This window comes from Bos mutus, chromosome 23 (assembly GCF_027580195.1).
Source record: "Bos mutus isolate GX-2022 chromosome 23, NWIPB_WYAK_1.1, whole genome shotgun sequence".
Classification (NCBI taxonomy): domain Eukaryota; kingdom Metazoa; phylum Chordata; class Mammalia; order Artiodactyla; family Bovidae; genus Bos; species Bos mutus.
The window spans coordinates 38,317,560-38,345,413 of record NC_091639.1 but is presented as its reverse complement, the minus strand read 5'-3'; the positions used below and the strand labels follow the sequence as shown (position 1 = coordinate 38,345,413).

Genomic DNA, 27,854 nt, shown 5'->3' with positions numbered 1-27,854 from the left:
CCTGCAAATGTTGGGTTAGGGAAGTTTTAGAGCTGCCCTGGGACAAAAGCAGAGATATGAGGTGTGGTGGGAAGGGCACTGGGCCATAGTCAAGAGACCTAGGCAGTGAGCAAGTCACAAGCCTTTGGTCTCAGTTTCTTCATCTGTGGAATGGGTATAATCCAACCTGTCCTGGCCTCCCTGACCACTTTACAGGGATGCTCTAAGGTTCATATTTGATTATGATGGGAATGGGTCTGCTGCTGCTGCTACTGCTAAGTCACTTCAGTCGTGTCCGACTCTGTGCGACCCCATAAACGGCAGCACACCAGGATCCCCGGTCCCTGAGATTCTCCAGGCAAGAATGCTGGAGTGGGTTGCCATTTCCTTCTCCAAAGCATGAAAGTGAAAAGTGAAAGTGAAGTCGCTCAGTCGTGTCCAACTCTTAGCGACCCCATGGACTGCAGCCCACCAGGCTCCTCTGTCCATGGGATTCTCCAGGCAAGACTACTGGAGTGGGGTGCCATTACCTTCTCTGGGAATGGGTCAGGGTAGTGCAAATCGAAGGAACATCAAAAATGCCCTTCTCTAACCGGGCAGAGAGTCTCTACCATTGTTTTCCATGGAGGTGCCACGTCTCCACCCTCCTCCCCACTCCTTCTTCCCAGCCTGAGCCCCCAGGAGCAGGCCCCTGGCTGAGAGGGGACCCGACTCACACTGCACGTCCACCCGGATGGACTTGATGGCTGGTACGCCCACGCCGTTCTCAGCCTTGCAGTAGTAGCGGCCACCCTGCGTGCGCGCAATGCGCTCGATGCGAAGCGTCTCATTGAACACTGACGTCTCCTGGAACTTGTCCGAAGCGCTCCCAGCTGTCTTAGTCCAACGCACCTGGGCCAGCCAGGCAGGACACAATCGGACCCGGCGCGGGGGCTCCCCGCCCACTCCCATACTTTTCCACAAGTGTATGCAGGCTATACACAGGCCTGGGAAGCTAACCCAAACAGCCTCGAAGAAATGCACACTGGAGGTGGGACCTCTCAGTGAAGAGCCTGGGCAATCTTGGAGCAGATGGAGGAGGTTTTTATAAAGTTAGAATGTGCAATTGTTAAGAGAATCGATTTGTGGGCAAGTTACCCAACCTCTCCTGCCTTCCTTTCTGCATCTCTAAAATGGAAATATTACTCCTTTCCTGGGCTTATTGGGAAAACTAAACGAGTATATAGTTAGTGCCTGGAAGAGTAAGACTTGATTAAATTTTTGTTATCCCATTTTTTTAGCTTAGTGGCATGGGTAGTTTACTCATCTCCTAGTTTCAGACTTCTCATGTATGAAAGAGGTCTATGTGGTAGCCAGCCTCTACCTTGGATGGCCCCCAGTGGTCTCCACCTCCTGATAGTCACACCTTTCTGTAGTTCTCTCCCATTTTGTACCAGGAATGGTCCATGTGACCAACAGAATTTGGCAGGGGTGATGGTGTGTCTCTGATACTCTCATCTCACCACCCTTACTCTACCCTGATAGACCCAGGGGTTACAAAACTTGGGGAAGACTACAGCAGCTTCTGAGCGCCGAAGAATTGATGCTTTTGAACTGTGGTGTTGGAGAAGACTCTTGAGAGTCCCTTGGACTGCAAGGAGATCTAACCAGTCCATTCTAAAGGAGATCAGCCCTGGGTGTTCTTTGGAAGGAATGATGCTGAAGCTGAAACTCCAGTACTTTGGCCACCTCACGCGAAGAGTTGACTCATTGGAAAAGACTCTGATGCTGGGAGGAATTGGGGGCAGGAGGAGAAGGGGACGACAGAGGATGAGATGGCTGGATGGCATCACTGACTCGATGGACGTGAGTTTGAGTGAACTCTGGGAGTTGGTGATGCACAGGGAGGCCTGGCGTGCTGCGATTCATGGGGTCACAAAGAGTCGGACACGACTGAGCAACTGAACTGAACAGCAGCTTCAGGCCATTCAGACGTTGATCAGAGGGTGTTTTGGAGAAAGAACAAGACCATGAAAAAGATTTTTTTCTTTTTGTACTTGACATTTTGCAGTTTTACCATGATTTACCTAGATGGGGTTTGTTTACAAACTGCTTAGGGCCTGGTTTATCCATCAAAGAATTTATAGCATTCTTCAGTTCTACAAAATTCTCAGCCTTTATCTCTTTAAAGATTGCTGCCTCTAAGTTTTATCTAGTCCTTCTAGAATGCCTTGATTTATGTTATAGCTTCTCATTCTCCCAACTTCCTTTTTACACTTGGCATCCCTGTCTTCTCCAGACTGCACTGTAGCTGATTTGGATCTATTGTCCAATTCACCAGTTTCTTCTTTAGCTACTTCTATGGCTTTGAGGTCAAATTTTTCTAAAGACTGTATCATTTTTTACTTCTAGGATTTCTGTTCGCTTTTTTCCATATCCTTAACTGACCAGTTTATAATCTCCTGTCTTGTGGATTCTATTCCTTCCATTATCTCTTTAAACATTTTAAACATATTTATTTTAAGGATTCCCTCCAGACTGCTCTATGATCTCTGTTTTCTCAGATGTGAGTTGTTCAATTATTTGGGGTCTATGGACTGGCTCTCCCAGCACTGCATTTTAAGATGTTTTAAAATTTCACCCCATGGGATTGTATTCAGGAGGAATTACTTCAAAAGTCCCACTTGGGCCCTGACATGCCTGTCTGGGGTGTAACTATATGGCTGCCTACACCCAAGATACATGGATTTATAGGTTCAAACCATTTTTTATATGTTTCTCAGCTTAAGATTACCTTACCACTTGGATAGTGCAAGATACAGACTGGATTAGGGTTATTCCCTCAAAGGTGACTCTGTTTGCACCCACACCCTGAAGCAAAAGTCTGCTCCCTGCTGTGACTCTGGGCTGTGGGGCAGAGATCTGGTCCCCATTCATAGGTGGTATCACTCGTATTAAGCTTCCAGTTTTAGGTAGAGGGTCCAGCTCCAGCTCTAGTTATAGATGAGCCTGTGGCCTCAGCTCATACCACCCATGTGTGTATTAATACTACTGTCTCTGAAGTGAGTATGTCCCTCCAAGGACCAGGTTCTTCAGCTTTTGCTCACTGCCATTGCTGTAGAGTTCTTCTTCCTTTTGGCCATAGACATTCCCTCTCTCTTGCTGTTAGTTGGCAGTAGAGAATTCCAGGAGCACTCATTCCCCCATGTGACCACAAAGCAGGTCATGAGATGGTACTTGCTCCACCCTGAGACTGTGGATGCTCCATGGCAATGGGAACTGCAGCTGTATCCTCAGGACCCATCATAGTACTTGGCACATAGCTGCTGCTGCTGCTGCTAAGTCACTTCAATTGTGTCCAACTCTGTGCGACCCCATAGATGGCAGCCCACCAGGCTCCCCTGTCCCTGGGATTCTCCAGGCAAGAATGCTGGAGTGGGTTGCCATTTCCTTCTCCAAAGCATGAAAGCGAAAAGTGAAAGTGAAGTCGCTTAGTCATGTCCGACTCTTAGCGACCTCATGGACTGCAGCCTACCAGGCTCCTCCGCCCATGGGATTTTCCAAGCAAGAGTACTGGAGTGGGTTGCCATTGCCTTCTCCTGGCACATAACAGGTGCTCAATATTTATTGCAAGGAAATGAGCAAAAAAGGCACTGGAAGGCATTTCAGAAGAGGTAAAGAGCAGCAGCTAGGGGCCTCCCTGGCAGCCTAGTGGTTAAGACTCCATGCTTCCAGTACAGGGGCACAGGTTGCATCTCTGGTCAGGGAACTCAGATCCCACATGCCACACGGGGTACTCAAAAAAAGAGAGAGAGAAGGTGAGCAGTGGCTACAGCAAGAACGAACAGGGTATTTCTGGACAGGTTCACCGAAGACAGGGTGTGAGGAGGATGGCGGTGGGAGATCAGACAGGACTGTGGGAGGTCTTCCATTCCACCCTCAGGAGCCTGAACTGGGTCTGGTAGGTGATGTGGATCCATGTGGGCAGGGGAGTGATGTGAGGTAACAGGTCTGAGGGTGGTGACTCTGGGAACAGGGTGCAGGAATGGGTTGGGGGAGGGGATGGGAGGCCAGTCAGTCTACCGCCATAGTCCAAGGGACAGCACAGAAGGTCTGACCTCAAGGGGTAATGAGGAATAGAAGGAGATCCACTCAAGAGACATAAAAAGATAGGCCTCAGAGCCTGGCTGCAGGTGGAGACTGATATGGGGCTGAGTCAAATATGAGCCCAAGGGATTGAACCTAGGTAGCAGGAAGAACAATGAAACTATAAACAGGAATAGAAAACGGGTGCATGGACACACCGTCACACCCATGAATGACTCTTACATGCGATGCACAAGGGGGATACCCACAGGTGGTCGGTGCAGCCTTAGGGAGAGCTTGCTGCTGCTGCTGCTAAGTCGCTTCAGTCATGTCCAACTCTGTTTGACCCCATAGACGGCAGCCCACCAGGCTCCCCCGTCCCTGGGATCCTTCAGGCAAGAGCACTGGAGTGGGTTGCCATTTCCTTCTCCAATGCATGAAAGTGAAAAGTGAAAGTGAAGTCGCTCAGTTGTGCCTGACTCTTAGTGACCCCATGGGCTGCAGCCTACCAGGCTCCTCCCTCCATGGGATTTTCCAGGCAAGAGTAACTGGAGTGGGGTGCCATTGCCTTCTCTCTCTTAGGGTTAGGCTTTAGAGAGGACCACCCCTAAAGTCACACCTAGACGAGCAGCATCCTGAAGACTGGCAGCATTGCTTTCACTTCCAAACAAATCCTTAAGAAGAAGCAAGCAATGATGATAGTTTCAGACTAAAACCTTTGGGGATTTCTTGTCCATCTGATTGTCTTAAGGTCAAACCTACTAAAGCTGTCCCTGTTCCCAATATTATCCGCCCCCCGCCCCCCCGCAAAAAAGAACTTTGCAATCACTGTGCTTCCTAGGAGCCAACCAAAACCTTTTCTGCTGCTTTTAAAGGTCACAGCAGCTCACTAGCAAATTCCACCGTCCCTTCAGCCCATCCTCCTACCTCTTCCGTCAGCTTTCAGTGATAACCAGCCAACACTTCCTGCCTGAACCATACAGTGGGTCTGGGACAAAATTCACACCTGGCTTTTCCAGATACCCATCTTCTGTGGGGTTTGCATACTGGAAACCTCCTGAAGTAGTGGTTGTATTATGTGTTTTTTGTTTGCTTGTTGTTGTTGTTTGCTTGCAATTGTGTTATATGTTGTTGGTAACTCCTGGGTCCCTCAATTGAAAGAGAAAGAGTGCTAAGCCATAGAGAACACTGGTTCTGGGTTCAAATTCTGCTTCCGCCCTCACAAGTGCTGGGTGACCTTGGGAGTTTACCCAACCTCTCTGATCCTTGATTTCCTTATCTTAAAATGGAGGCCCTAATGCCTTCCTCACAGCCTGGCTGTGAGGTTTCAAGGAGGAAACACTGGAGAAAGTACCTAGCACAGTGCTTGGCACACGGTCTGACTTCACACAGTGGCTGAAGGTTTATCTGCAGGAGCATTTGCTCAGCAGGTACAGGGAATGGAGTGGGATGGAACAGCTGACATTCCCCAGGCTCCTGTCTTCTGCTGACCTGCTACCATCTGCCTCCAATCTCAGGTCCCACTGTCTCTTCTGATCCTGGAGTGGGGCAGGGAGTGAGGAGGCGAGGGCAGGGACACCCACAAGCCAGGGCGGGGGCTTACCTGGGGCCGAGGATGCCCAGTGACGAGGCACTGCAGCACGAGGGTGTCCCCCTCCCGGATGGTGTAGACGCGCTCGCTGATGTTGTCCTCTTTCACCACACACGCCTGGCCCGCGTGCATGATCTGAGCCTGGGCTGGAGCTGGCGGGAGATGGGGAGGTTTAGGTAGGAGACTCGGAGGCCAGAGGAGGTCCAAGGCTCCCTCCTGAGTGTGTCACCCAGAACTCCCCACCATATCCCTCAGAGGCCTCATCCCGTTGAGCTCCTCCTGGGGCCCCTAGGCCAGAACCAGAAGGGTCAAGGACTCAGGAAAGGGGCAATTCCTCCCCATCCCACTGCTCTTGCAAGAGATCTGTGCTCTTTGGGGCTTCCCTGGTGGTCCAGTGGCTAAGACTCTATGATCCCAATGCAGGGGACTGGGGTTTGATCCCTGGTCGGGAAACTGATCCCCCATGCCGCAGCTAAGAGTTCACGTGCTGCAATGAAGATGGAAGATCCTGTGTGCTGCAACTAAGACCCGGCGCAGTCAACAAATTACAATATTTTAAAAAAGAGAGAGAGAGGTGCTTTTCAACGAGCCAAGGATTGTGAGGAGGCTTGGTAATCTGTGCAAATTGGTTATCACTCAATGAGCATCATGTCTTAGACCCCAGTCGTGGAGGCTGCTCTCCACATCTGGCAGGTGCCTCCATTCCCAGCTTTGGTGTCCGCTGAGAGGCACGCAGAGCTCACCTGCCCCAAGGAATTGCCTTCAGACAGTGAGCACTGCCTGGACCAAACATGCCTAGGAGGTCACCCCTTGCCCAGCACCGCCCCCCCCACACACACACACACATACACACCAGTGACCTGATGGACATGATGCAAAGGCCCAGCTGTGTTGCCTCAAGTGGGGTGACTATGGTTCCGTTCATGCTCCAGAGCCCTTCTGCCCCCACCCCTGGGGACTGGCTGAGACTAAGTCAACAAAACCTCATTGTCACCCAGCTGTTTCTCTCATCCTCTTTCAATTTGTCCTGGGAGCACTTTCTCAGAAAATCATTTGCCTGAACTCACTCCCACCAACCACTCCAGGCTCAGGTCAGGTTTTAGTGAACCTGACCAAGATATCCCCCAGCCCCACAGACTGCACATCACTCCCCTCACCCAAGGCCTGTTATCGTTCCCTCATTGCTCGCGGAACCTATGCCAGCCCCCTCTCCAAGGGATAGAAGTCTTCACTGGGGGACCTGGAAGTTCTCCTAAGACTACATGTCCTCCTTGACCCTCTCACCATGCCTGGGGGCTGGGGTCTGGCCAGGGCTGGGGGACCAAAGCTAGAATATGGTTGGGGGACCAAAGGGAAAATGATGGGACCGGAGAAGTTCACAGTCCTCCTTTGGTGTCTCAACCCCACTGTCCTGAAAGCAAACCAGCCCCCAGCCCACCAGTACTTGGGCTCTGGGAAAGAGGGCAAGACCTCAAGTTCAAACATGTCTGCTCACAGACGAGGGTGGACGAGGTGGAGGTAGGAGAGCTAATCCAGGGTTTGAGGAACACAATAGGGTGAAAACTTGAGCCCTTGCCCCAAAGAGGCGCAGGGAGATAAAACCTGTTCATACAATGTGTAACGTCCTCCAGCAAGCATTCCATGATTGACCTACATCCTCCCCGCTTCTGCATCCATCACTTTTCCAGCACAGCAACAAAGCATCAATCTGTGTGACTATCAAACTCAGGATTCTCATCTTTCCGCCTGCCCCACCGTGAGCTTACATTGGTATCCCCAGCCTTGAATACAGCAGGTACTCAGTGAACACTGAATGAATGAATGTATAGGAATATTCCACGGTGAAGGTGCTAAGCATTGTAAAAGAGGTAAAGAAATCCCTAGGAGGTCAGGGGAGAAAGATATCACTGCTGGAGGAAGAATCACAGAAGACTGTGGAAGAGGTAGCTTTTGAACCAGTCCTCAAGGAATAGGGGGACTTCCTGCAGGTTGACAGGGCAGTCTAATATTCCATATTATCCAGGGTAAAACACTAGTGACCTCTGGACCTTCATTTTCTCATCTCTAAGATGAGAGAATGCTACCAACCCTGACAACTCACAAGGGTGGAAATGATGATACGTGCATGCTAAGTTGCCTCAGTTGTGTCCGACTCTTTGCGACCCTGTGGACTGCATTCAGGCTCTTCTGCCCATGGAATTCTCCAAGCAAGAATACTGGAGCAGGTTGCCATGCCCTCCTCCAGGGGGTCTTCCTGACCCAGGGATCAAACCCACATCTCTTACATCTCCTGCACTGGCAGGTGAGTTCTTTACCACCAGCTTCACCTGGGAAGCCCTCAGGAGTGATGATAACACAGGATAAATGAGAAGTGCTTAGTATAACTCTGATGTGTTTTTACTGTTGTCACAAGTAGTACCTTAATTAACAGAGTCTCTCCAACCAACAGTGACAGGACAGTCATGAACTAATGACAGAGATAGGTCCACAGAGGCAGCCTGGCCACAGGTCAAGTAGCTAGCAGAGGGTGGGGGCAGGGGGAGGGGTGCAACCACTGGGAGTGATGTAGGTTGGGTTTAACCACGAGAGTCTCTGCAAATAGCAGCAGGTTCTGCAAACAGTGGCAGCTGCCACCAACCCAGGGTCTGAGTGTCCAGTCTGGCTGCCCCGGAGCAATGAACCTAGGCTGTGTGACCTGGGGCAAGTCAGACCTCAGGGACCTCAGTTTCCCCACCTGTAGGAGGTGCGTGTACTAGATAACTTCTGACATCTTTTTTCAAGTCACACTTTCTATGAATTTTATCAATAGCACGTAGTCCCTATGTAAGGTGCCCCCTGGAATCTGGGGAACAAGTCTGAAACTGTCACCCCCTGAAATGGAAATGCATCAGAAGAGATAGCCATCTGTGGCCAAGGTCCTCAGGAAATCTCATCAGGAAACAACCCACCAATGTATGATGTGTGTGCCAGTTGCTGGTAAGACCAGAGGCTGCCTGAATGTCTGCAAGCGGCTTGGGGTGCCTCTCAACAAGGAAGACATCAATTTAACAGGCTCCAGTGGAAGATAAGCTGTAATCTTGGACAACGTGGCTTGCCCATAGCCAGGCAGTGTTGTAATGACAGATGCTTTGGTGACTGATAAGGAATTCTGAAAGTGAGTTAGAGAGCTGAACTTTCTCAGGGCCTGGACAGCACAAGCTGGGAAAGATGGGGCCTGACCCGCAGACCCAAGGCTTCTGACTACCTGACAGGTTCGCTTCCTCATTGGCCACGGGGCTATGAGTTGGCATCATGTATGATGACATCATTAAGATTACCCAACTTCCTTTAATGACATTAACCACTAAGACTATCCAACTCTCAAATGGTAGAACCTCTTTGGAAGAGATTTTGGCAGCGCCTACACAGGCTAAAGACTGCTGCAGAAGCTGAAGCTCCAATACTTTGGCCACCTGATACAAAGAGCCAACTCATTGGAAAAGACCCTCATGCTGGGAAAGACTGAGGGTGAGAGGAGAAGGGGGTGACAGAGGATGAGATGGTTGGATGGCATCACCAACTCAGTGACATGAGTCTGAGCCAGCTTTGGGAGATAGTGAAGGACAGGGAAGCCCGGTGTGCTGCCATTCATGGTGTTGCAATGAGTCAGATACAACAGAGCAACTGAACAAACAAAACTCAGGTTAAACAAGTATATACCCCATGACACAGGAATCCCATTTCTGGGTATGTACCCAATAGAAATTAGTGCCTATGACAACCAAAAAATCGGTCCAAGAATATTCACAACAGCTTTATTTATTACAACTAAAAACAAGAAACAACCCCCATGTCCATCAAGAGCAACAAGGGTAAATTAATTCTCACATATTCATACAATGGAATATTACACAGAAGTGAAAAAAGAATTATGGGTAGACACAACAATGCTGTTGAATCTCACAGCACAATTTGAGTGAAAAGAACTCAGACATAAAAGAGGAAACAGTGTATGGTTTCATCTATTTGAAATTCAGAACTAAAAAAAAACAATCTTAGAGTAACAGAGGTCTAAGCCATGGTTGCCCTTGGGTGGAGGTGAGGGATTATTTACTAAGAAGTTACAAGAGAAGCTTCTGGGGAGGAGATGGGATCCCATCGAATGAGACGGAAATATCCATAGTCCTAATCTGAGTGGCTATTATAAGGGTGGATGCACATGTAAAAAGGCACCAAGGTATTTGCTTAAGATTTTACTGTATCACTTTTATTAGATAAAGACAGAGCATCCACCCACCTCCCTTTGATGACATTGTCCACTGAGGTTATCCAGCTTCCTCAATCACCCTCTCCCTTTATTCTAAGCCCTTCTTGATGAGCCGCTTCCCATGACCGACTTCTTCCCAGTGTAGATGTTCCTTCTGGAGCAAGTGTTGGCTAGTTGCAAGGCACCCAGGAGCCTTGGGCTTCCCAGGTGGCGCTAGTGGTAAAGAACCAAATGCCAATGCAGGAGACATCAGAGACACGGGTTCCATCCCTGGGTCAGGAAGATCCCCTGGAGGAGGAAATGACAACCCACTCCAGTATTCTTGCCTGGAGAACCCCATGGGCAGAGGAACCGGGCAGGCTGTAGTCTATGGGGTCACAAAGCACAGGACACGGCTGAAGCGACTTAGCACATGCACACACACATAGGCCCCCTTGGCCTAGGCATTCCAATTTGCCCATCACCCCCACTGTTTCATTAACGTGAGTCAGCCTCCCCAACTCCTCTTACCCCCAGGATGGCTAGAACTATGTTTCTGACCCTAAACCAACAGAGATCCCACCAAGTTATAGTCCCCCCCAAAAGGGGTTGTGTCCCACTGAGTCTCAGCCTCTCACTCCACACACCCCCAGAAGGCACTGCCAGCAAACAGCATCTTCTCATTCCAAAGGCAACCAGGCCAGGGCCTGAGTCAAGAGGCACTGTGACATAATCCCTTCATTCAGTCTATCGAACGACAAATGCTTCCAGCCAGCCGCTGCGCTGGGTGCTCAAGAGACTGTCATGAAAAGCAAACAAGGACCAGCTCTGAAAGAGCACTCTTGGGGAGACGGACGGCAAAGAAGGAAACAGAAATGAACAGGATGGTTTCAGAGTGTGGTTATTGCTAGGATGACCCTGAAGCGGGGGGCGGGGTGGGGGGGTCGTGACAAGAGAAACTGGGCGGAGGAGGGGTCTGCTGGAGAGACATGGAAAGAGCAGACAATCTGGGGCTCATTTCTGGCTCTGCTACCCTCTAGCTGGGTGACACCGGGCAAGTTACTTCACCTCTCTGAGCCTCAGTCTCAGGAGCAAGAGATGGGAACAATAATGCCTTCTCCCAGGGCTGGTGTGAGACTTAAATACAATGTATGTAAAATACCTGACCAACCAGTATGTGTTTCTTTCTTTTTTTTTTTTTAGTGCAACTGGTCTTAGTTGCAGCACTCAGGATCTTCCATCCTCGCTGTGGCATCCGGGATCTTTAGTTGGAGCATGTGAACTCTTGGTAGTGGCATGTGACTTCTAGTTCCCTGACCAGGGATCAAACCTGGGGCCCCTTCACTGGGAGTGCACAGCCTTAGCCACCGGACCACCAGGGAAATCCCAAACAGTATATGTTCTGTCAAGAAGTGACAGGTCTTGAGATGATTAAACATGACCAAGAGATGGGGACAGGAGACCACCTTCTGTGGCCCACGCTACATCCCAGGGGTGGAGGGACTCGAAGCAGACACTAAACCGTTAGGGATGTCTCACAAATTTGTTCCAAATTCATGTTGAGGGCTGTGAAGGACTTTAGAGAGGTCAGAAAACCAGAGGGGAGGAATGGAGCCCTTTTATACACTCAACTTTCAGAAAGACTTTCAGCAAGTTATCCAAGCCTTAGTTTTTCTCATTTGTAAAATGGGGTTGTTGTGGAAAGGAATAAGGAAGTAAATGTAGGTGAAGTGTTTAAAACTGTTTGGTTCACAGAAGCCCCCAAGCATGCCAGCCAGTGTTATTATTCTGTATGTGATCTGCACTCCTCACAAAACGCCATCTCCCCAGGGCCTGCAAGGGCTTTGCATGAAAGGACGTTGTCTTATCTACCACAGATAGTGAGGCCTGATACATTCCTGGGGTCCATTGTATATTTGCAGGCTCCTGGCCTTATTTCTAAGAGCCAGAAAGGGCATTATTTCTAAAGTCCTATTTAGCCTCCTTTGGTAGAGAAGGAGACTGAGGCCTGGAGAAGGGAGCCCTCTTTCCACTCATGGACACAGGCACTAGCAGAGCTGGGGCTCGAACTCAGGCTTTCTGTCTGCTAGCCTGGAACTCAGTTTGCTGCCCTCCATGGACTCCCCTGCTCCCCCCTTGTATCACCCTGTGGGGGACTGGTGGGGAGCCCTTTGCAATGCAGATTCCCAGGCCCTGTGCAGAACCATCAGCCTGACTCTTCAGAGTCCATATTTGTAACAAACTCCCTGGGAATTTCAGAGGTACTGCTGGATTTGTTTTCTCTCTGAGGCCACTTTGGTAGATAGAAACTAGGACAGGATTTTGGAACCATTTCCCTGCTTTTGGTCTAGGAGACTTTTGCTACAATATTTCACTCTTCTAAGTTTTATCAGCAAATCCCCCCAGGAAAAGAAAATACCTTGTCTCCCAACCTGGGTGTCACACGAGGCTCACAGAGCCCATCACCAGATAAGGATGCTGTGCCTTCTCTCTCCCTCTGAGTTGCAGCACAAAAGAGCACATACTCTTAAAGGCTCTGAAAAGGCCTGCAGTAAACACAGTGGCTGAGTGGTATAAAGAACCTGCCTGCAACGCAGGAGCTGCAGGAGATGCGGGTTCGATTCCTGGGTCTGGAAGATCCCCCGGAGGAGGGCATAACAACCCATTCCAGTATTCTTGCCTGGAGAATCCCATGGACAGAGGAGGCTGGCGGGCTACAGTCCACAGGGTCGCCAAATCGGACCCAACTGAAGCGACTGAGCACACAGGCACACATGCAAACACATCCACATAACTTGGTTTATTCCAGTGCTTTCCATTTGACCATAAAGCCCTTTCTTCACAGAGTATAATGGCTACGGAGTCAAGGAACATGCCCCTCCCCAGGCTCTTGGCTGAGAAGAGCCAAGTAGCATGAGGGCTGTCACCAATGGGGCCACGGGGTAAGGAGGACCGCTGAGCAGAAATGGCAAGTCCCTGGCAGGTGCTTCCAGCTCACTCCTTCCTTCCTCCAAAAGCATCACCCCAAGTCACAGGTGCGGTAGGGACTGACAGCACCAGGAGGCCCAGCAAGGAAGCCACCAATTCTCAAGGACTCATTTCACGGCAAATTCCAACTTGCCCCCTGGGCTCCTGAAGAGAATTCTCACTGCAACCTGGAAGGGGAATTTCATCAAAGATCCCCATCCCCCATGGGAGAATTTTCTCCCTGGATGTTAGCCAAGGGGGTCGGGGGTAGGGGGGGGCGGTGGGCAGATGCTGGCCAAGTGCAGGAGGAGTCAACAGCAGGATGGGGGGCCAAACAAGCCTGACAGACAGCAGTGGGAATGAAACCCCTTGATTAAAAGCCCCATCCATCGCTTTCCTTCAGCTTTCCTCGCCATCCTAAGTTTTATTTATTTATTCTTCCCAAACTTTAAACTGTTTATTTTGTATTGGGGTATAGCTGATTAACTGGAGAAGGCACTGGCAACCCACTCCAGTACTCTTGCCTGGAAAATCCCATGGATGGAGGAGCCTGGTGGGCTGCAGTCCATGGGGTCGTGAAGAGTCGGACACGACTGAGTGACTTCACTTTCACTTTTCACTTTCATGCATTGGAGAAGGAAATGGCAACCCACTCCAGTGTTCTTGCCTGGAGAATCCCAGGGACGGGGGAGCCTGGTGGGCTGCAGTCCATGGGGTCGCACAGAGTCGGACACGACTGAAGTGACTTAGCAGCAGCAGCAGCAGCAGCACAGCCGATTAACAGTGCTGTGTTAACAGTTTCAGGTGAACAGTGAAGGGACTCAGCCATACGTACACATGTATCCATTCTCCCCCAAACCCCTCTCCCATCCAGGCTGGCACATAACGTTGAGCAGAGTTCCATGTGCTATACAATAGGTCTCTGTGTAAATAAAAAATATTTACCCATTTTAAATATAGCAGTGTGTACATGATCTTCCCAAAGTCCCTAACTATCCCTTTTCCCCCAGCAACCAGAAGTTCATTTTCTACTGAGTGGAGTAACTCAGAGAAGGAAAAATATCATATGACATCCCTTATATGTGGAATCTAAATATGTATATATATATACATACATACACACACACACACACACACACACACACACACACACAAATGAACTTACCCATCCTAAATTTTAAAAGGTTAATCATGACCGAGTGGGAGCTGGTGTCCTATTCCCTACTCCTGATTTTCATGGAGAGTGTGTCTGCAGGCTGAAGGAAACTTCCAAACAGAGCACAGTGAGGGGAGGACAAGGAGAGAAAAGAAGTGGGAGCCACAGACTTCCCCACCTGAAGCTGGTTCCATCCGCCCCAGTTACTGGCTGGCAGGGCAAGTACCACCACCCTAACCACCTCTCAGATGCATCACCGAGTGTTCCAGGCCAGGCGATATGGAAACAGAATCTGTGCTCTGGTCCTGCCTTCTATCAGATCGTCATTCAACAAACCCTCATAAGTGTGAGGTGCTGAGCTGGGTGCTGGTGAGAGCTCCAACACCCAAATCCTGAACTGGGGAAGTGGACAGTCAAGAAGAGCTGCGATAAAGGCCTGCTGAGAGGCAGACAGGAAGCATGGAGGGAAGGACTGCTGTGGGCTGGGGCTATGTCTCAGGTGTCCCCCCATCACCATCAAATAACAATAACATCATAACATACACATAATAAGTTACTCTGGGCCAGCACTGTACTGAGTGTTTTATATCTAATTGTTTACTGCTCATAACAAGCCTATTATTGTTCCCATTAATCAGATGAGGAAGCTGAGCCTTAGCAAGGGTAAGTAACTTGCCCAAGGGCACCCTGCTGGTTTGGAGTCCATCGGACTCTCTGACATTTGTGCTAAGCCCTCCACATCTCCAGTTTCCAAGTGCCTGACACAGACCTGAGGACAGAGTCTCCATGTCACTGGGTGGGCTTGTCCCAGGGCGCATCCTTAGAAACTCTTCCTCCTTCATCCTCCCAGCTCCTGGTACCCACATGTTTATTGATCCCTTTTTGTACATAATGCAAATGGACACTTAATAATTTAGCAGAGTTAACAGTGCTGAAATATTAACAGGCTTTTCCCTTTTAATTAGCTGCTCCGAGAATGGCGGCCGGGGTCTGAAATGAGACTCTCAGGGTAGGCGCTTGGCTGGCTCCGCCTGGGCCTTGTGATGCTACGTGATGCCACGCACCTCTCCCATGGACCACGGGCCATAGAACAAGGACCTCTCAGGGAAATTAACCTTTCTGTGCACTCCACATTGAGGGTTCACCCTGCTCTCTGCACAGACCTGTATGCAGAGCTGGCCAAAGCCTGGCCTCTGGGCCACAGGCCTGGGGCCAGGCCAGCTGGTTTCTCAGGAGTGCTGGGGTCTAGGGGAGGCTCCAATTCCATGCTGGGAAAACCAGTTTGAAGCAGTACCATCTCCTCTGGCCTCACCTCAGTGCCTGTCATCTTGAAGGGAAGCATCATCTCCCCGGCCCTATCCACTGCTGGTCACTCCCCCAGGGCATTAGACATCAGTCCAGGATGCTTTCCTCTCCATCTTCCTTCTTGCTCCCTGACCTCCCAACCCTTCAAACACACACACATCGCCTGTTCATCTGCACTGATTCCTGGATCCCTTCTGTAACATTTCCTGAGCACCTAATGTCCTGCCCTCAGCTCTGGGATGTAGAGCCAATCAGGCATGGCCCCCTCCCCAAAGAACCTCTGCCCCCCGCTTGCTACAGACTCTATTAAAGTCTGCTCTCAGCAACTGGGCTTTTTTGCTTATCAAAACCAAATCCACGTTCAGCCGACCTCCCCTTTGGCTACAAAAATCCCTCCCAAACCCGACTGTATGTATCTCTGACCTCCGGGTCCAAGAGCACCATCACTGAGTGAAGAAAGGCAGCCACAGCTGAAAGATCAGGGCCCAGGCTGCCAGCCTATCACTACGACGGAGCGTGAAGACAAGCGCTGCTCTCACAGTCAGAGGCAGGGCCTGGTATGGCTTGCAGAGTCCGCTATGATGCATAAGGCCTGGATCTATTTTCAAGACCTGATGCTGTCTGCAGAGCTTGCTGCTTCTGGCAGAGCCAGGCGCTCCTGACAACACTCCTCTGCTGAAAGTGGTGGGCAGTCCAGCCACACCCCCATCCCTTGGAAGGTCTGGCACCACTGCACCTACATCCTGGCTCCATCAGAAGGCACACAGGTTTTGAGAGTGTCGGGCTCTGCTCAGAGTCTTCACTGAGTATCAATGGAAGTCTAGTCTGCACAAAACTAATGAACTCTGGATGTCAGGACAGGCCACTGGGAAAGCCCTCTAAGTGAGGGCTCTGAGATCCCCTGGGGGAACTATAAAAAGACGTTCTCTCTGTGGGCAGGGAGATCAATTCTCAACAACAAGGTGCCCTAGGGCAGTTCTGGGCTTCCCAGGTGTAAAGAACCCGCCTGCCAATGCAGGAGATGTAAGAGATGTAGGTTCGATCCCTGGATCAGGAAGATCCCCTGGAGGAGGGCATGGCAACACACTCCAGTATTGTTGCCTGGGAAGTCCCATGGACAGAAGAGCCTGGCAGGCTATAGTCCATGGGGTCACACAGAGCTGGACACGACTGAAGAGAGTGAACACGGCACAGCACACAGGGCAATTCTACCCAGTGTAGGCAGGACACTCGGGGAAGAGAGGGCAGAAAGGCCCACACTACAAGTCAGGCGTTGCTTGAGCCAAGGCTGTAAGTGCAAGTCTGAGGGGCTGCCCACAGCCTTGGGCAAGTTATTTAACTTCTCGAAGCCTCAGTCCCTTCATCTGAAATATGGGGATAACACTATATCTCAGCTCTGGCAGAAGTAACTTCTAGGTTGTGAGGATTAAACAAGACAATGTGGATACAGAGCATAACCACCGGTATCTAGTAACTGCTCAATAAATTTCAGTTCCCTTTCCATTTGATCATAGGGCCTGGGACCCTGTTCCAAGGGCCTGCAAGAGGAAAATGTAAAACTGAATGAAGAGTGGGGGGATGCCAAGAGCCATAATCCTGACAGACCAGAATATCAATGTGGACTGAGGACTTCCCTGGTGGTGCAGGGGATAAGAATCCGCCTGCCATTGCAGAGGACACGGGTTCGATCCCTGGTCTGGGAAGATTCTACGTGCCCAGGAGAAACTAAGCCTGCACACCACAGCTACTGAGCCTGTGTGCCTAGAGCCTGTGCTTCACAACAAGAGGAGTCACTGAATGAGAAGCCCACGTACCACAACCAAGAGCAGCCCACGGTCGTCGCACCTAGAGAAGACCCATGCAAAGCAACGAAGATCAAGTGCAGCCAAAAATGAATAAAATTATATTTTAAAAACGTGGACTGAAAGAGGTGATCACTGGGAGGAAGGCTCTTCCCAGGAGGATGGCGAGAAAGACAGGCTACCACCCAACAGGGTAGAGGATGGTTTCAGGCCTCAGGACCTGAGCTTGACTAGCCCAGGGACATGGGACCAGTGGACATGGTGTTTCTTCAGGGGTCTCACTATTCAACGCCACCAAGGTTTGCAGTCCTGGAGACCCCATCACTGCAGTTCACTTGGCCTCGGGTCCTGGCACTGGGCCAAATTCTGGATATGACCACATTCCCACCTGACAAAACAAAGCTCTTGAACTGATTCCATGGGAGAGGCAAGGCTGGCGTAGACACAGGGGTTCTCCTTCAGGCTGTTGCAATAATTGCTGTGTGACTTGGGGCAAATCATTTAACTCTGTAGTCTCCAGCCCCAGCTTCCTGCCTGTAAAATGGGCATAAGAATCCTCCCTATTGGAAGTATTAAATACAATAAGAATGGAATCCACCAAGCACAGCACGTTGCCAGCACATGCTCTAGATGTACAGTGAGAAGGGAGCAGAATAAAACCAAACTCATACCTCTGAGTGTGTCCACCATCAGAAGGTTCCCCCTAGTCTGAGAGCTGCAGCTTCAGTCGTGGAGCCTGACAGGCCCCTGAGTGACCCTGTTCATTGGAGCCTGAGGCTCAGTCACCAGGGCTCTAGCATACCTGTGACCAGTACTAGGGACACATTCTGGACCAGCACATCCTGGGTGGGACCAGAGACGCACTGCCAGGTCCAGGCTCCCAAACCAGAACGCAGAGCCTGGGCCGCCCCTGGGTCAGGGTATGGAGGGAGCGGCAGCTCTGCTAAAGCAAAGAACCCCCAAAGCCCCCTCTGACCCAAAAAGCCCAGTGGCTTCCTCCCACCCCGCGAGCTGAGACCCAAGTCTGAAGCACAGGGCATGGCCTGCAGCCTGACACAGGCCTGGCTGTGGAAGCCGAGGGAGACAAGGGGGCTTGAGGCAGTGGACGGGGGCTGAAGTTGGCATCTGAGGCCCTGGAAGCTCAGAAAGGACGGGATGGTGGCGAGTGGAAACAAGTTCTTTCCAAACAACCTGCAAGAACAGGCTGGAAGCTCCACTCCAGCACTTGGCGTGACTAAACCCCCCAATTCACCATAGAAAACAGAAGCCAATGATATTAGATGCATCGCGTCTTATTAAGTGAGATGACATATCAGAAAGTGCCAGGTAAACTGTAAAGTTCTGTGCAGATCAGGTCTTATTATTATTAGGTGTTGAAAAGGCCCAAAGAAGCAGGCCATAAGGCACCTATGACACCAGTGAAAATAAATTAAAATGATAAAATCCACTATGGCTGGCCTCTGCACAAGCCCGGCTCAAACTTTTTGTAACACAGCCTGGCAGTGCAAAAGGAGAATCATAAAACTGTTCCTATCTTATGACCTATTAGACAATCTCACTTTGGGGAATAGGCCCCAAGGAAATAATTTAAAAGGAAAAAGTAATTCACATAAGGATATTCACGGCAGAGCTCTTTAGAAGAAGAAGAATTGGCATCTGCCCAAACGCCCAGCACTGGAGAAACAGTGACCAAACTCCAGCACATCGATGCAGGGGGTGCCCTGTGGCCATTAAGCTGACAGGTCTGAGGGCTCAGTCAATACCAGGAGACGTGTGCAGGAGATAAAGTCGTCCAAGAGTGCAGAGTGGACCGCTGTTTACTGCTATGTAAAAATATATTGACAGGAATGGGCAGGGAATTTAGAATGAATGGCTCATGTTTGATAGTCATTGATTCCTTTTCTTTTCCTATGAAGTTGTTTAAGTGGATAATAATAACAGTAACAACTCTGAACACAAAATCAATCTTGCAGCTCGAGAGCAGGTGGGGCGTTAGACCCCAGGACAGGAGGGCAGGGGAGGGAAAGACAGCGTTTCTGGACAGCTTACCATCTCCACTCTGCTGGGGGTAGCACTCTGAGCCCCACCCACCCACCCCAGGCCACTGTGGGTTCCTGGGCATCATCCTACCCGGCTTTGGGGTGAAATTATGGGTGTCACAACCTGACAGCTTGAAACCTCTTCATGCAGCCCTTGCAAAGTTCCTCTGGGCTTGATCTTCACCCCAGCTCAGGAGGAGGGAGGAGGATTAGCTCTAAAGGCTTAAAAACCATGGAGCAGAGATGCAAGGGCCTGATCAACTTTATGCCTCTCTCCACATCCGATGACATCAGGGGACAGCACTTAGTGCCCCTCAGCAACCCCAAGGCCTGGGAGCCAATCCTCACCCCCATCTTGAAAACACACCATCAGCCAGAAACCTGAGACTCAGGGCTACTGTGGTGGTCCGGTGGCAAGACTCTATGCTCCCAATGGAGGGGGCCCAGTTTGATCCCTGGTCAGGAGCTAGATCCCACATGCCACAACTAAAGATCCCACATGCCACAGTGAAGACTGAAGGTCCTGCCTGCTGCAAATAAGACCCAGCACAGCCAAATAGGTAAATTTAAAAAAATAAATAAATAAAGTTTAAAAAAAGGAAGAAACCTGGGAGTCATCCCTGACTTCTCTCCTCCCACACCCTGCATCCAAGCCACCAGCTCAGTCTTCAGAACTGATCCTGAACCCAACCCCTGAAATACCAACCTGGACTGAGCCACCACCACCATCCCCTGCCTGGATTTTTATAACAGAGAGGTTGACTCTGCTTCCTTCCTTGCCTGGTACATCTGTTCTCCACAAGCAGCCAGAGAGATCTCTTTATACTAAGTCTGATCCCATCTCTCCTCTGCTCAAACCCGACCAGGACTCCACTTCAGGTCAAAGCCACAGCATTTTCAGTAGCCTGCTATGCCCCACGTCTGCTCCCACCCACCCCTGTATCTTACTCCCCACTACTGCAGTCACACTGCTCTTTGCTGTTCTTCAAGCAGACCAAGCCCACTTGTGCCTCAGGACCTTTGCACTTGCAGCTGTTACTGGACTGCTCTTCCCTAGATTTCCAGAGCTACCCCATCACTTCCTTCAGCTCTTTTATGAGTGAGGTCTACCCTGACCACCCTTTTTAAGACAGTATTCCTGCCCCCACCGCCATCACTTTCGGTCCCCTTCCCTGCTTTGTGGGTTCTTCATATGACCCGTCAACACTGGCAGATTAGTCACTGTTCATTCTCTTGTGTCCCTTTCAAAGGACAACACCCCTGGGAGGGAAAGCAGGTTAAATTCCTGCTTTAACAATGGGATGAATAATCTTGTTTTTTTTTTTCAGGAGTCAATTCCAGAAGCATAAAGTTTGGGAACATATTTTCTTTACATCAGGTATATTTATAAATCAAGAAATATAATACCTCCCCCCACCATGCTTAAGTATTCTGATTTTTTTTTTTTTCTTTCATCACGGAAGGGTTTCTCTCCTTTTTTGGCTAAAATTTTAGAAACCACATAAGTGGCATGCACCGTAGGATCTGATTATAATGCTGAGCCTCTGAACAACTTGTAAATGACTTGAAACCCAGTTGGTTGTGGGGGGAAAGTGAAGGACCTGTGGATGGGGGAGGCCAATTGGCCTAAAGTTCAATCACAGCCAGGAACAGAAAAGTCATTGCCATTAGGAGGCTCCTAGGGGCTAAGGACCGGAGAAGGCAATGGCAACCCACTCCAGTACTCTTGCCTGGAAAATCCCATGGATGGAGGAGCCTGGTAGGTTGCAGTCCATGGGGTCGCAAAGAGTCGGACACTACTGAGTGATTTCACTTTCACTTTTCACTTTCATGCATTGGAGAAGGCAATGGCAACCCACTCCAGTGTTCTTGCCTGGAGGATCCCAGGGACGGTGGAGCTTGGTGGGCTGCCGTCTATGGGGTTGCACAGAGTTGGACACAACTGAAGCGACTTAGCAGCAGCAGCAGCAGGGGCTAAGGACAGGGGGAGGGGGAAGCTGCCTTTTAGGAGGAAAGCAAGGTCTGGAATGGGCAGCCATGTGGGTGGCGGTAAAGGTACAAAACACAGCTGTCTCCCAAGGCACAGAGTAGCTCAGAGAGAACATCCTTGCTGTCAACATCCCCGAGAGGGAGATGGGAGGAGGGCTGGAATCCTGCCACTCTTTCTCTAGGGCCAGGGTCTCGCTCCCTCTTTCCCTCAGTGCTGTGTCACATGCCTGTATGTAGAACCGCACGTGTCCCCTCCCTGGTGGCAGATCCGTGACTCACCAAGCAGGCCTGAGCAGGCTGGGACGCTGCAGTCACTCACTTTGCAGGGCCTCCTCTGAACAGCCCAGGCACTGGGCTCAGAGTGGCTTTCCACACCTTTCCCCATTTCCTCTTCACCGCAGCCCCCTGAGGTGCATGCTGTCATCCTCATTGGCTTGTGCATGGGGGAAACTGAGGTGCTGTGTATAACTGCTGTGCCCAAGACCACACAGCCAGTGAGTGGTTGAGGCTGGACTTGAACCCAGTTCTACTGCAGAACCCTCTGCTATAAGCCTTCATGCCACACTGCGTCCCTACACTCCTACCTGAGCGAGCGAGATGATTATTCATCAACTTTGATATATTTAGTTGCATGCTTCTGAAATTAGACCTTGGTGGTGTCAGGAAGCCTGGCGAGTCATGTGCGACAGCTGACCTCAGAGCAGCGAGTCACTGACACCTCGGTGTGAAGAACTTCTCCACTTACTCTCCTCCCTGGGGCACTGAGGAATGAGGGAAAGAGACAGTGGAGGGTAGGGGTTGCGGGGGAGGCGGGGAACTGCAGGACCACTTGGCTGACCCTTCCCAGAATCCTCCTCTCTGGTTGCCATGGAGCCACCTCTGCAGAGGCCTGGACCCTGGTGGGGATGAGAAGGCAAGGTGCAGTGAAAGAAAGTGATCCAGAAGAAAGAAAGCTAGCCTGTTTGTGGAGTCCCATGGAAAAGCTGGGCAGGGGCAGTGGGGGGAGCGCTGCAGAGACATCAGTCCTGAGGCCCTCAGTCATTAGGGCCACCCTCAGGAGGAAAGGAGACATCGTTCCCAGGAGAAACTGAAAACGCTGAGCAGGGATGGGTGAGGGAGGCGGCAGAAGAGTCCGCAAGATTGAGGAGACTGAGGGGCAGGAGGAAGCTGGGACCCTGCAAAAACTGGGTGCTTGCCAGTGCCCAGCAAGTAGTTGGTACTTAATAAATGTCAGCCAGAGCTATTGTTATCACAGGTGCAAAAGAGACTTCCTAGGTTGGGAAGTAGACCAGTGAGCTCCAGTCTACTCAGTCCAGGAATGAAACGTGAACACTGCTCAGGGCTCCCACAGTGAGGGGCTCTCCGCCCTGCCAGGGAACTCTCCAAGGTGCCAGCTCCCTTCTGAGCCTGAGCAGTTCTGTTCCTAGGAGGATGGCTGGGGAGGGCTTTAGGAGAATAAGAGTCCCCACCCCACCCCACCCTCCACCATTCAACCCAGCTGGGGCCACTGGGTCCATGCGCCCAGCCCAGCCCCCACCCTGGCACAGGCACAGCGGGTGAGCGCACGCCTGGCACAGGCCCCAGTGCCTGGGAGAGAGGCTCCAAGCTGGCGGCTTTGTATTTTGTGAAAATCGAATCCACAACTGAGCTCTCCAGCCGAGCAGGGCCTGCTGGGAAGGCTGGCGGGTCTCTCTTCCCGTCCCCCTTGCTGGGCCCCACCCTCCCCTCTGCAGCCCCCACCTGCTGGCACCATGGGGAGTACCAGCTGCCACCCCAGCTGCCACAGGGGTGCCAAGGGGGATGGCCCAGGGGCCCAACTCTGGCCACCATGCCAAGGCTTGCCCCGCCCCCACCCTGACGCCCCTCCTGCTTGGAATAAATTGAAATACAAATCAGAGGGAAATGCTTCCCTCTGTTTGAACAAATTGCTATGGATTCCTCCCTGTCTCAGGTCAGGGCTTGCGATGGGGGATATTTTCACTCGCCGACTGCTAATAGACTCAGGAGAAGCTGCTGGATCGATGGAGGCCGGGAAAATTAGCCAGGAGCTTCGGGCCAGCCTCGGCCTGTCCCTGCCCCCACTCCAGGCCTCCTAAGAAGGGATGGCAGGCAGTTATAACGCAGGCCAGACAGAGTGCTGGGCTGACGGCTCTAGGAGTCAAGGCAAGGACGAGGGGGGACAAGTCAAGGGGCTGCTGGGGGGACAGTGGGATAAAGGCGGATCCAGAGAATCCCCCAAAGAGGTCTGCAGTGCCCTCCACACACATACATACAGGACTCCCTGCACATAAACCCATGTTCTTGTGTGTATCGCCACACATACGCACACCTTCAGCACATGCATGTCCACGTATATTTATATATGCATGAAAAACACTGATGAAGTGTACATGCCCAGGGGTGAGAGGACTTGGGGAGTGCATTCCAGCTCCTGTTGAAGTTTCCAGTGAGAGCAGTTTACCTCCTGCCAATGGTTTTCCATACACAGATGGACAGACAGACAGACACACACACACACACACTGATCCCTACCAGCAACCACAGCTCTCCATCAATCACTCCTCTCACCCCTCAGCCTGGCTCTACAATTCTGCAAGGGGAGCCCAAAGGAGCCACTGCCTTCACTGGTCCCAGCTCCAATGAATGAGCGGAAAGAGACTAGGGGGTGCAGCCCACCCTCGCCTGGACAGCCCCACAGCCCCTGCTCTCAGCTCCCGAGAAAATGAGGGAGGCAATGAGCCAGACAGGGTGTCGGTGCTTCCGGCACTTTAGAGCTTCCCTCAGTGCTGAGCTCTCCCAGCACCGCCCAAGGCCACTGTGCCAGTGGGCAACTCCAGGGGCCACGGCTGTACAGGAAGCTGGGGAAAGGCAGGGGCGGAGGGGAGGACTTGCTTCAGCCTCTGAATGCCCCAGAAGGAGGTGGGGAGGCTTGATCTGGGGAAAGTCTCTTGTGTCTCCTGCCTGCTGCCCTTGGCATGTGAAGCTATGATACACACATACATACTCCTCTCAGTAACCTAGAGCCCAAACCTGACTTGGGAGATAGAAGTGGGAGAAAAGGCTGCATTCACTGGCAGGGAGAACTTGGAGTGACCTTTCACCTCTGACCACTGGTTTCAGTCTCTAAAAGCTGACCAGTTCAGCTAGGTGATCTCTACATTCATTACCTCTGACTTTCCACGATTTCTCAAGCTGGGCTGCCTGTTTGCTGTGTGATTTGAGAACTTCTCTTGCCCTCTCTCAGCCTCAGGTTTCTTTCCTGACAAACGATGACATATGTTCTAAGTTTCCTCCTGGCTCTGATTCTACAGGGCTGTGATTCTAGATCATCTCTTTGTGTTGTGTGCTTAGCACCTAGAACAGTGTCTGGCACACAGGAGGTGCTCAGTAAACATCTGATTAATTAATTAGTTAATCGCAGGTCCCCACTGGCAGTGAAAGACAGAGGGAAATTCACAACAGGACAAAGGTGTTGTTCTGATCCTGCTCCACAGGCCCCAGGACATCCAGGGAAGCAGGTGAGCCTGGCCCACAGGACGAGGTGTGATGCCTGGAGATGGGAGTAGGCAGAATGCAATCAGCCTTCTTACCCACACTGAATCCTGCCTGCAGAAAAAAGAGGCAGTCTTCTAGTCTCAGAGATCATTCCTATCTCTTTCTTAGTCTTGAATTCAGCAGATGGGAAGCTAATGGTCATGCCTCTGGTAGCATGCCCAAAGGCCCTATAAGACTCTTGAGTTGCTGCCCAGTGACCCTCCACCCTGCCCTCCCCCGCTATAAGGTCCCCTCAATCCTTTAGGGAGAGTCTGGATTCTATCAGGAAGGTCTTGGGGAAATCGACGTGCTAGAGGTTCTGTTCCCAGGATCCTAGAAAGCAAATGAGCAGCTCACGGAGCTCATGGCCACAGGAGAGTGTTTTCAGACTGCATTTGGAGATGATTCATACAGAAGACAAGTTCTAAGAACAAAGAGTTCAGCAAAGCAGGCTGGATCTGAAAAAGCAAGACTGATGGCTCAGCCAGGAGGCAGTACAGGCTGTAGGTGCCCCCTGCCAACTGTTGTTGTCCAGTCTCTCAGTTGTGTCTGACACTTTGCTACCCCATGCACTGCAGCACACCAGGCTTCCCTGTCCTTCACCATCTCCCAGAGTTTGCTCAAACTCACGTCCATTGAGTCGGTGATGCCATCCAAGCATCTCGTCCTCTGTCACCCATATCCCCTCTTCTCCCGTATTCCCTCCCCTGACCATTGCAGCGCACGACGGCCAGCACCTGCTCCTCTCAGTGTGAGCTTCAGAGCTCACACTGCCAGCGTGTGCATGCGCAGTGGGCCGAGTACCAGGAAATTAACACCCCCTGGGGCAGCCCTCCCAACGACAGATGGAAATTAGTGTGTTCAGGCCCCAGCTCCCACATCCCCACGGTGGGATGACTCTTAAGTGTGTTTTACACAGTGTCCCAGAGGGCCCCAAAGGGACACGGTGGTGACTGGCTTGACAACGCACCTTCCATTGGTTGCTTTATGTCCCTGTCTCTCATCCCCATTCCTCTATCAGAGATTCCTGGGCTCATCTTCCAAATAAACCACCCTTGGCTCCTTGTCTCAAGATCGCTTTTGGGGAACTGAAGCTAAGACTATGAGTCCAAACCAATTATGACCATCATGGTGTCCACTATTAAACCTCTCACATGGCTGTACCTAAGGCTCTCATGTTGCTTAAGACACACACACACGAACACACACCAAATACCCTACCACGCTCCCTTACCTCACCTGTCTCTTCCTTGGAAACCTCCTTTCCTGAATCCCAAGGCTTCAAGATTTAACTCATGTGATCAACCAACCTGGATCACTGGAAAAAGGCTTGAAAGATGCTTGGCACTCTCAGGGCAACCTTCTGGAAACAGTGACTGTGTTTCCATCAGCTAACATGAATAATGACTTTAAGATAGAACTTAGGCCATGTGACAGAGATGTGGGGCCTGGTGGAGATTGGTAGCAACCTCCAGCTCATCTACCAAGATGACTGCCTCCTCCACCCACAAGGAGCAGGGCCTCCTAGGGCCTCCCTGACACCTCATTAAAGGACTCTAACATCCAAACAGGAGGCCTGGACTCAGAGCGAGCCCCAGATCCTGTAGTCCCAAGGCAGTGAGGCCCAGGAATGACATGTAGTTTACAGGGATGAGGGGAGCTTTATTAGTGATGTGGGTATGAACTGGGCTTATAAATGCCATGCAGTCATGTCCTGGCTTTTCCTGAGCCTACAGAATAATAGAGAATAAGAAAGACCCAGCTGGAAAGTCCCTGGACATGACTTTTACCTTCTGTCTTGGCACCTAGTTGCTGTGTGACCTTGACCTCACCTCCTCTGGTCTCAGTCTCTTCCTGCACTGAATCTTTGACATTCCAGTGCCTCTGGGTCACTTAAGACCACTAGCTGGCAGCTGAGCTCTTGCCACACCCTCAAGCTCCATCTCCTGGCCTTCTCTGTGTCTACTGTGTGCCCTTATTCCAGGAAGGCAAGTAAAGCCAGGTCTTGCAACAGCAAAGACCTTCAGCTTGCCTTTTTTTTTTTTTTTTAATTTTTTTAATTAATTTTATTTTATTTTTAAACTTTACATAATTGTATTAGTTTTGCCAAATATCAAAATGAATCCACCACAGGTATACATGTGTTCCCCATGGCTTCTGTCTTTTGCTGGAGATAAACTGGCCTCCCCAAGTGAAAGTCACTCAGTCGTGTCCAACTCTTTGCGGCCCCATGGGCTATACAGTCCGTGGAATTCTCCAGGCCAGAATACTGGAGTGGGTTGCCATTCTCTTCTCCAGGGGATCAAGGGCTCCCCGCATTTTACTGGAACACCAGAGCCAAACCCAGGTAGAGGAAGCCACCAGAATTGAACTCCCTCCTCACCTCTACCCTCCCGATGTCCCTCTCAGAGGTGGGAGAAGTACCTTCATTTAGAGTTTCTTAAGAATTACAGAGGGAAAGTCTCAGAGCCAAGGAGATATTCAAGTTCAGTTCAAAGACCTCAGCTCCTGAATCTTTCATATTTATTTATTTGACTGTGCTAGATCTTTAATTGCAGCATGTGGGATCTACTTCCCTAACCAGGGATCGAAACCAGGCCCCCTGCCTTAGAAGCATGGAATCCCAAGGGACTGGACCACCAAAGGAAGTCACCTGAAACTTTCTGATAAGATGTTATACTACAGCAAGTTGAAAGAAGGTTAGACAATCAGAAGAACTTTCCTACAAAGGACCAGGCATTGAGCAAACAGTGGTGGGGTGGCCCTGGCTCAGGTGGGTGTGGGGCCTACTGAGAGGCAGAAAGATGCGGTAGATCATAGCTTCTAGAAGAGTCCCTCCGTTTCTTGCCCCCTTGAATAAGAAGGGTCCACAGAGCTCTCCTGCAGCTGGGACTGAGAGGACCCACCTGCTAGAGGAGAGAGGTACCAACCAGGGGAAATGAACACCCTCACAGAAGGATAAATGAACAGTGCGTTGGGGTGAGGAGGAGGAGACAAGCACTAGCAGATGGGCAGCTGGGCCTCATAGGAATGTCGGGTGGGGGGCGCTAGCAAGCCTCCTCCTTGCCCTGGCTTCATCTTCTCTAAGGTTCCTTTTGGGCATCCTCAGAGCAGCAAGAGCCCCCCACCCGCCCACCCACCTGAACTAGGCTGGCAGGGTCCAGGGAGGTGGGGAGAGGAACAGATGTTCACATCCATCTAA

General features: G+C 50.9%; 1 protein-coding gene across 2 annotated transcripts in view; it reads right to left on the bottom strand.

Moving 5' to 3' along the window:
* MDGA1 (MAM domain containing glycosylphosphatidylinositol anchor 1) overlaps window positions 1-27,854 on the bottom strand; it is a 65,575-nt gene that overhangs the window by 25,227 nt on the left and 12,494 nt on the right. For both annotated transcript variants that reach the window (XM_070361468.1, XM_005906778.2), the window contains exons 2-3: window positions 5,648-5,787; window positions 696-870 (exon numbers count right to left, since the gene is read on the bottom strand). In XM_070361468.1, the coding sequence (XP_070217569.1) occupies window positions 696-870; window positions 5,648-5,787 (315 nt within the window). The remainder of the gene's footprint in view (window positions 1-695; window positions 871-5,647; window positions 5,788-27,854) is intronic.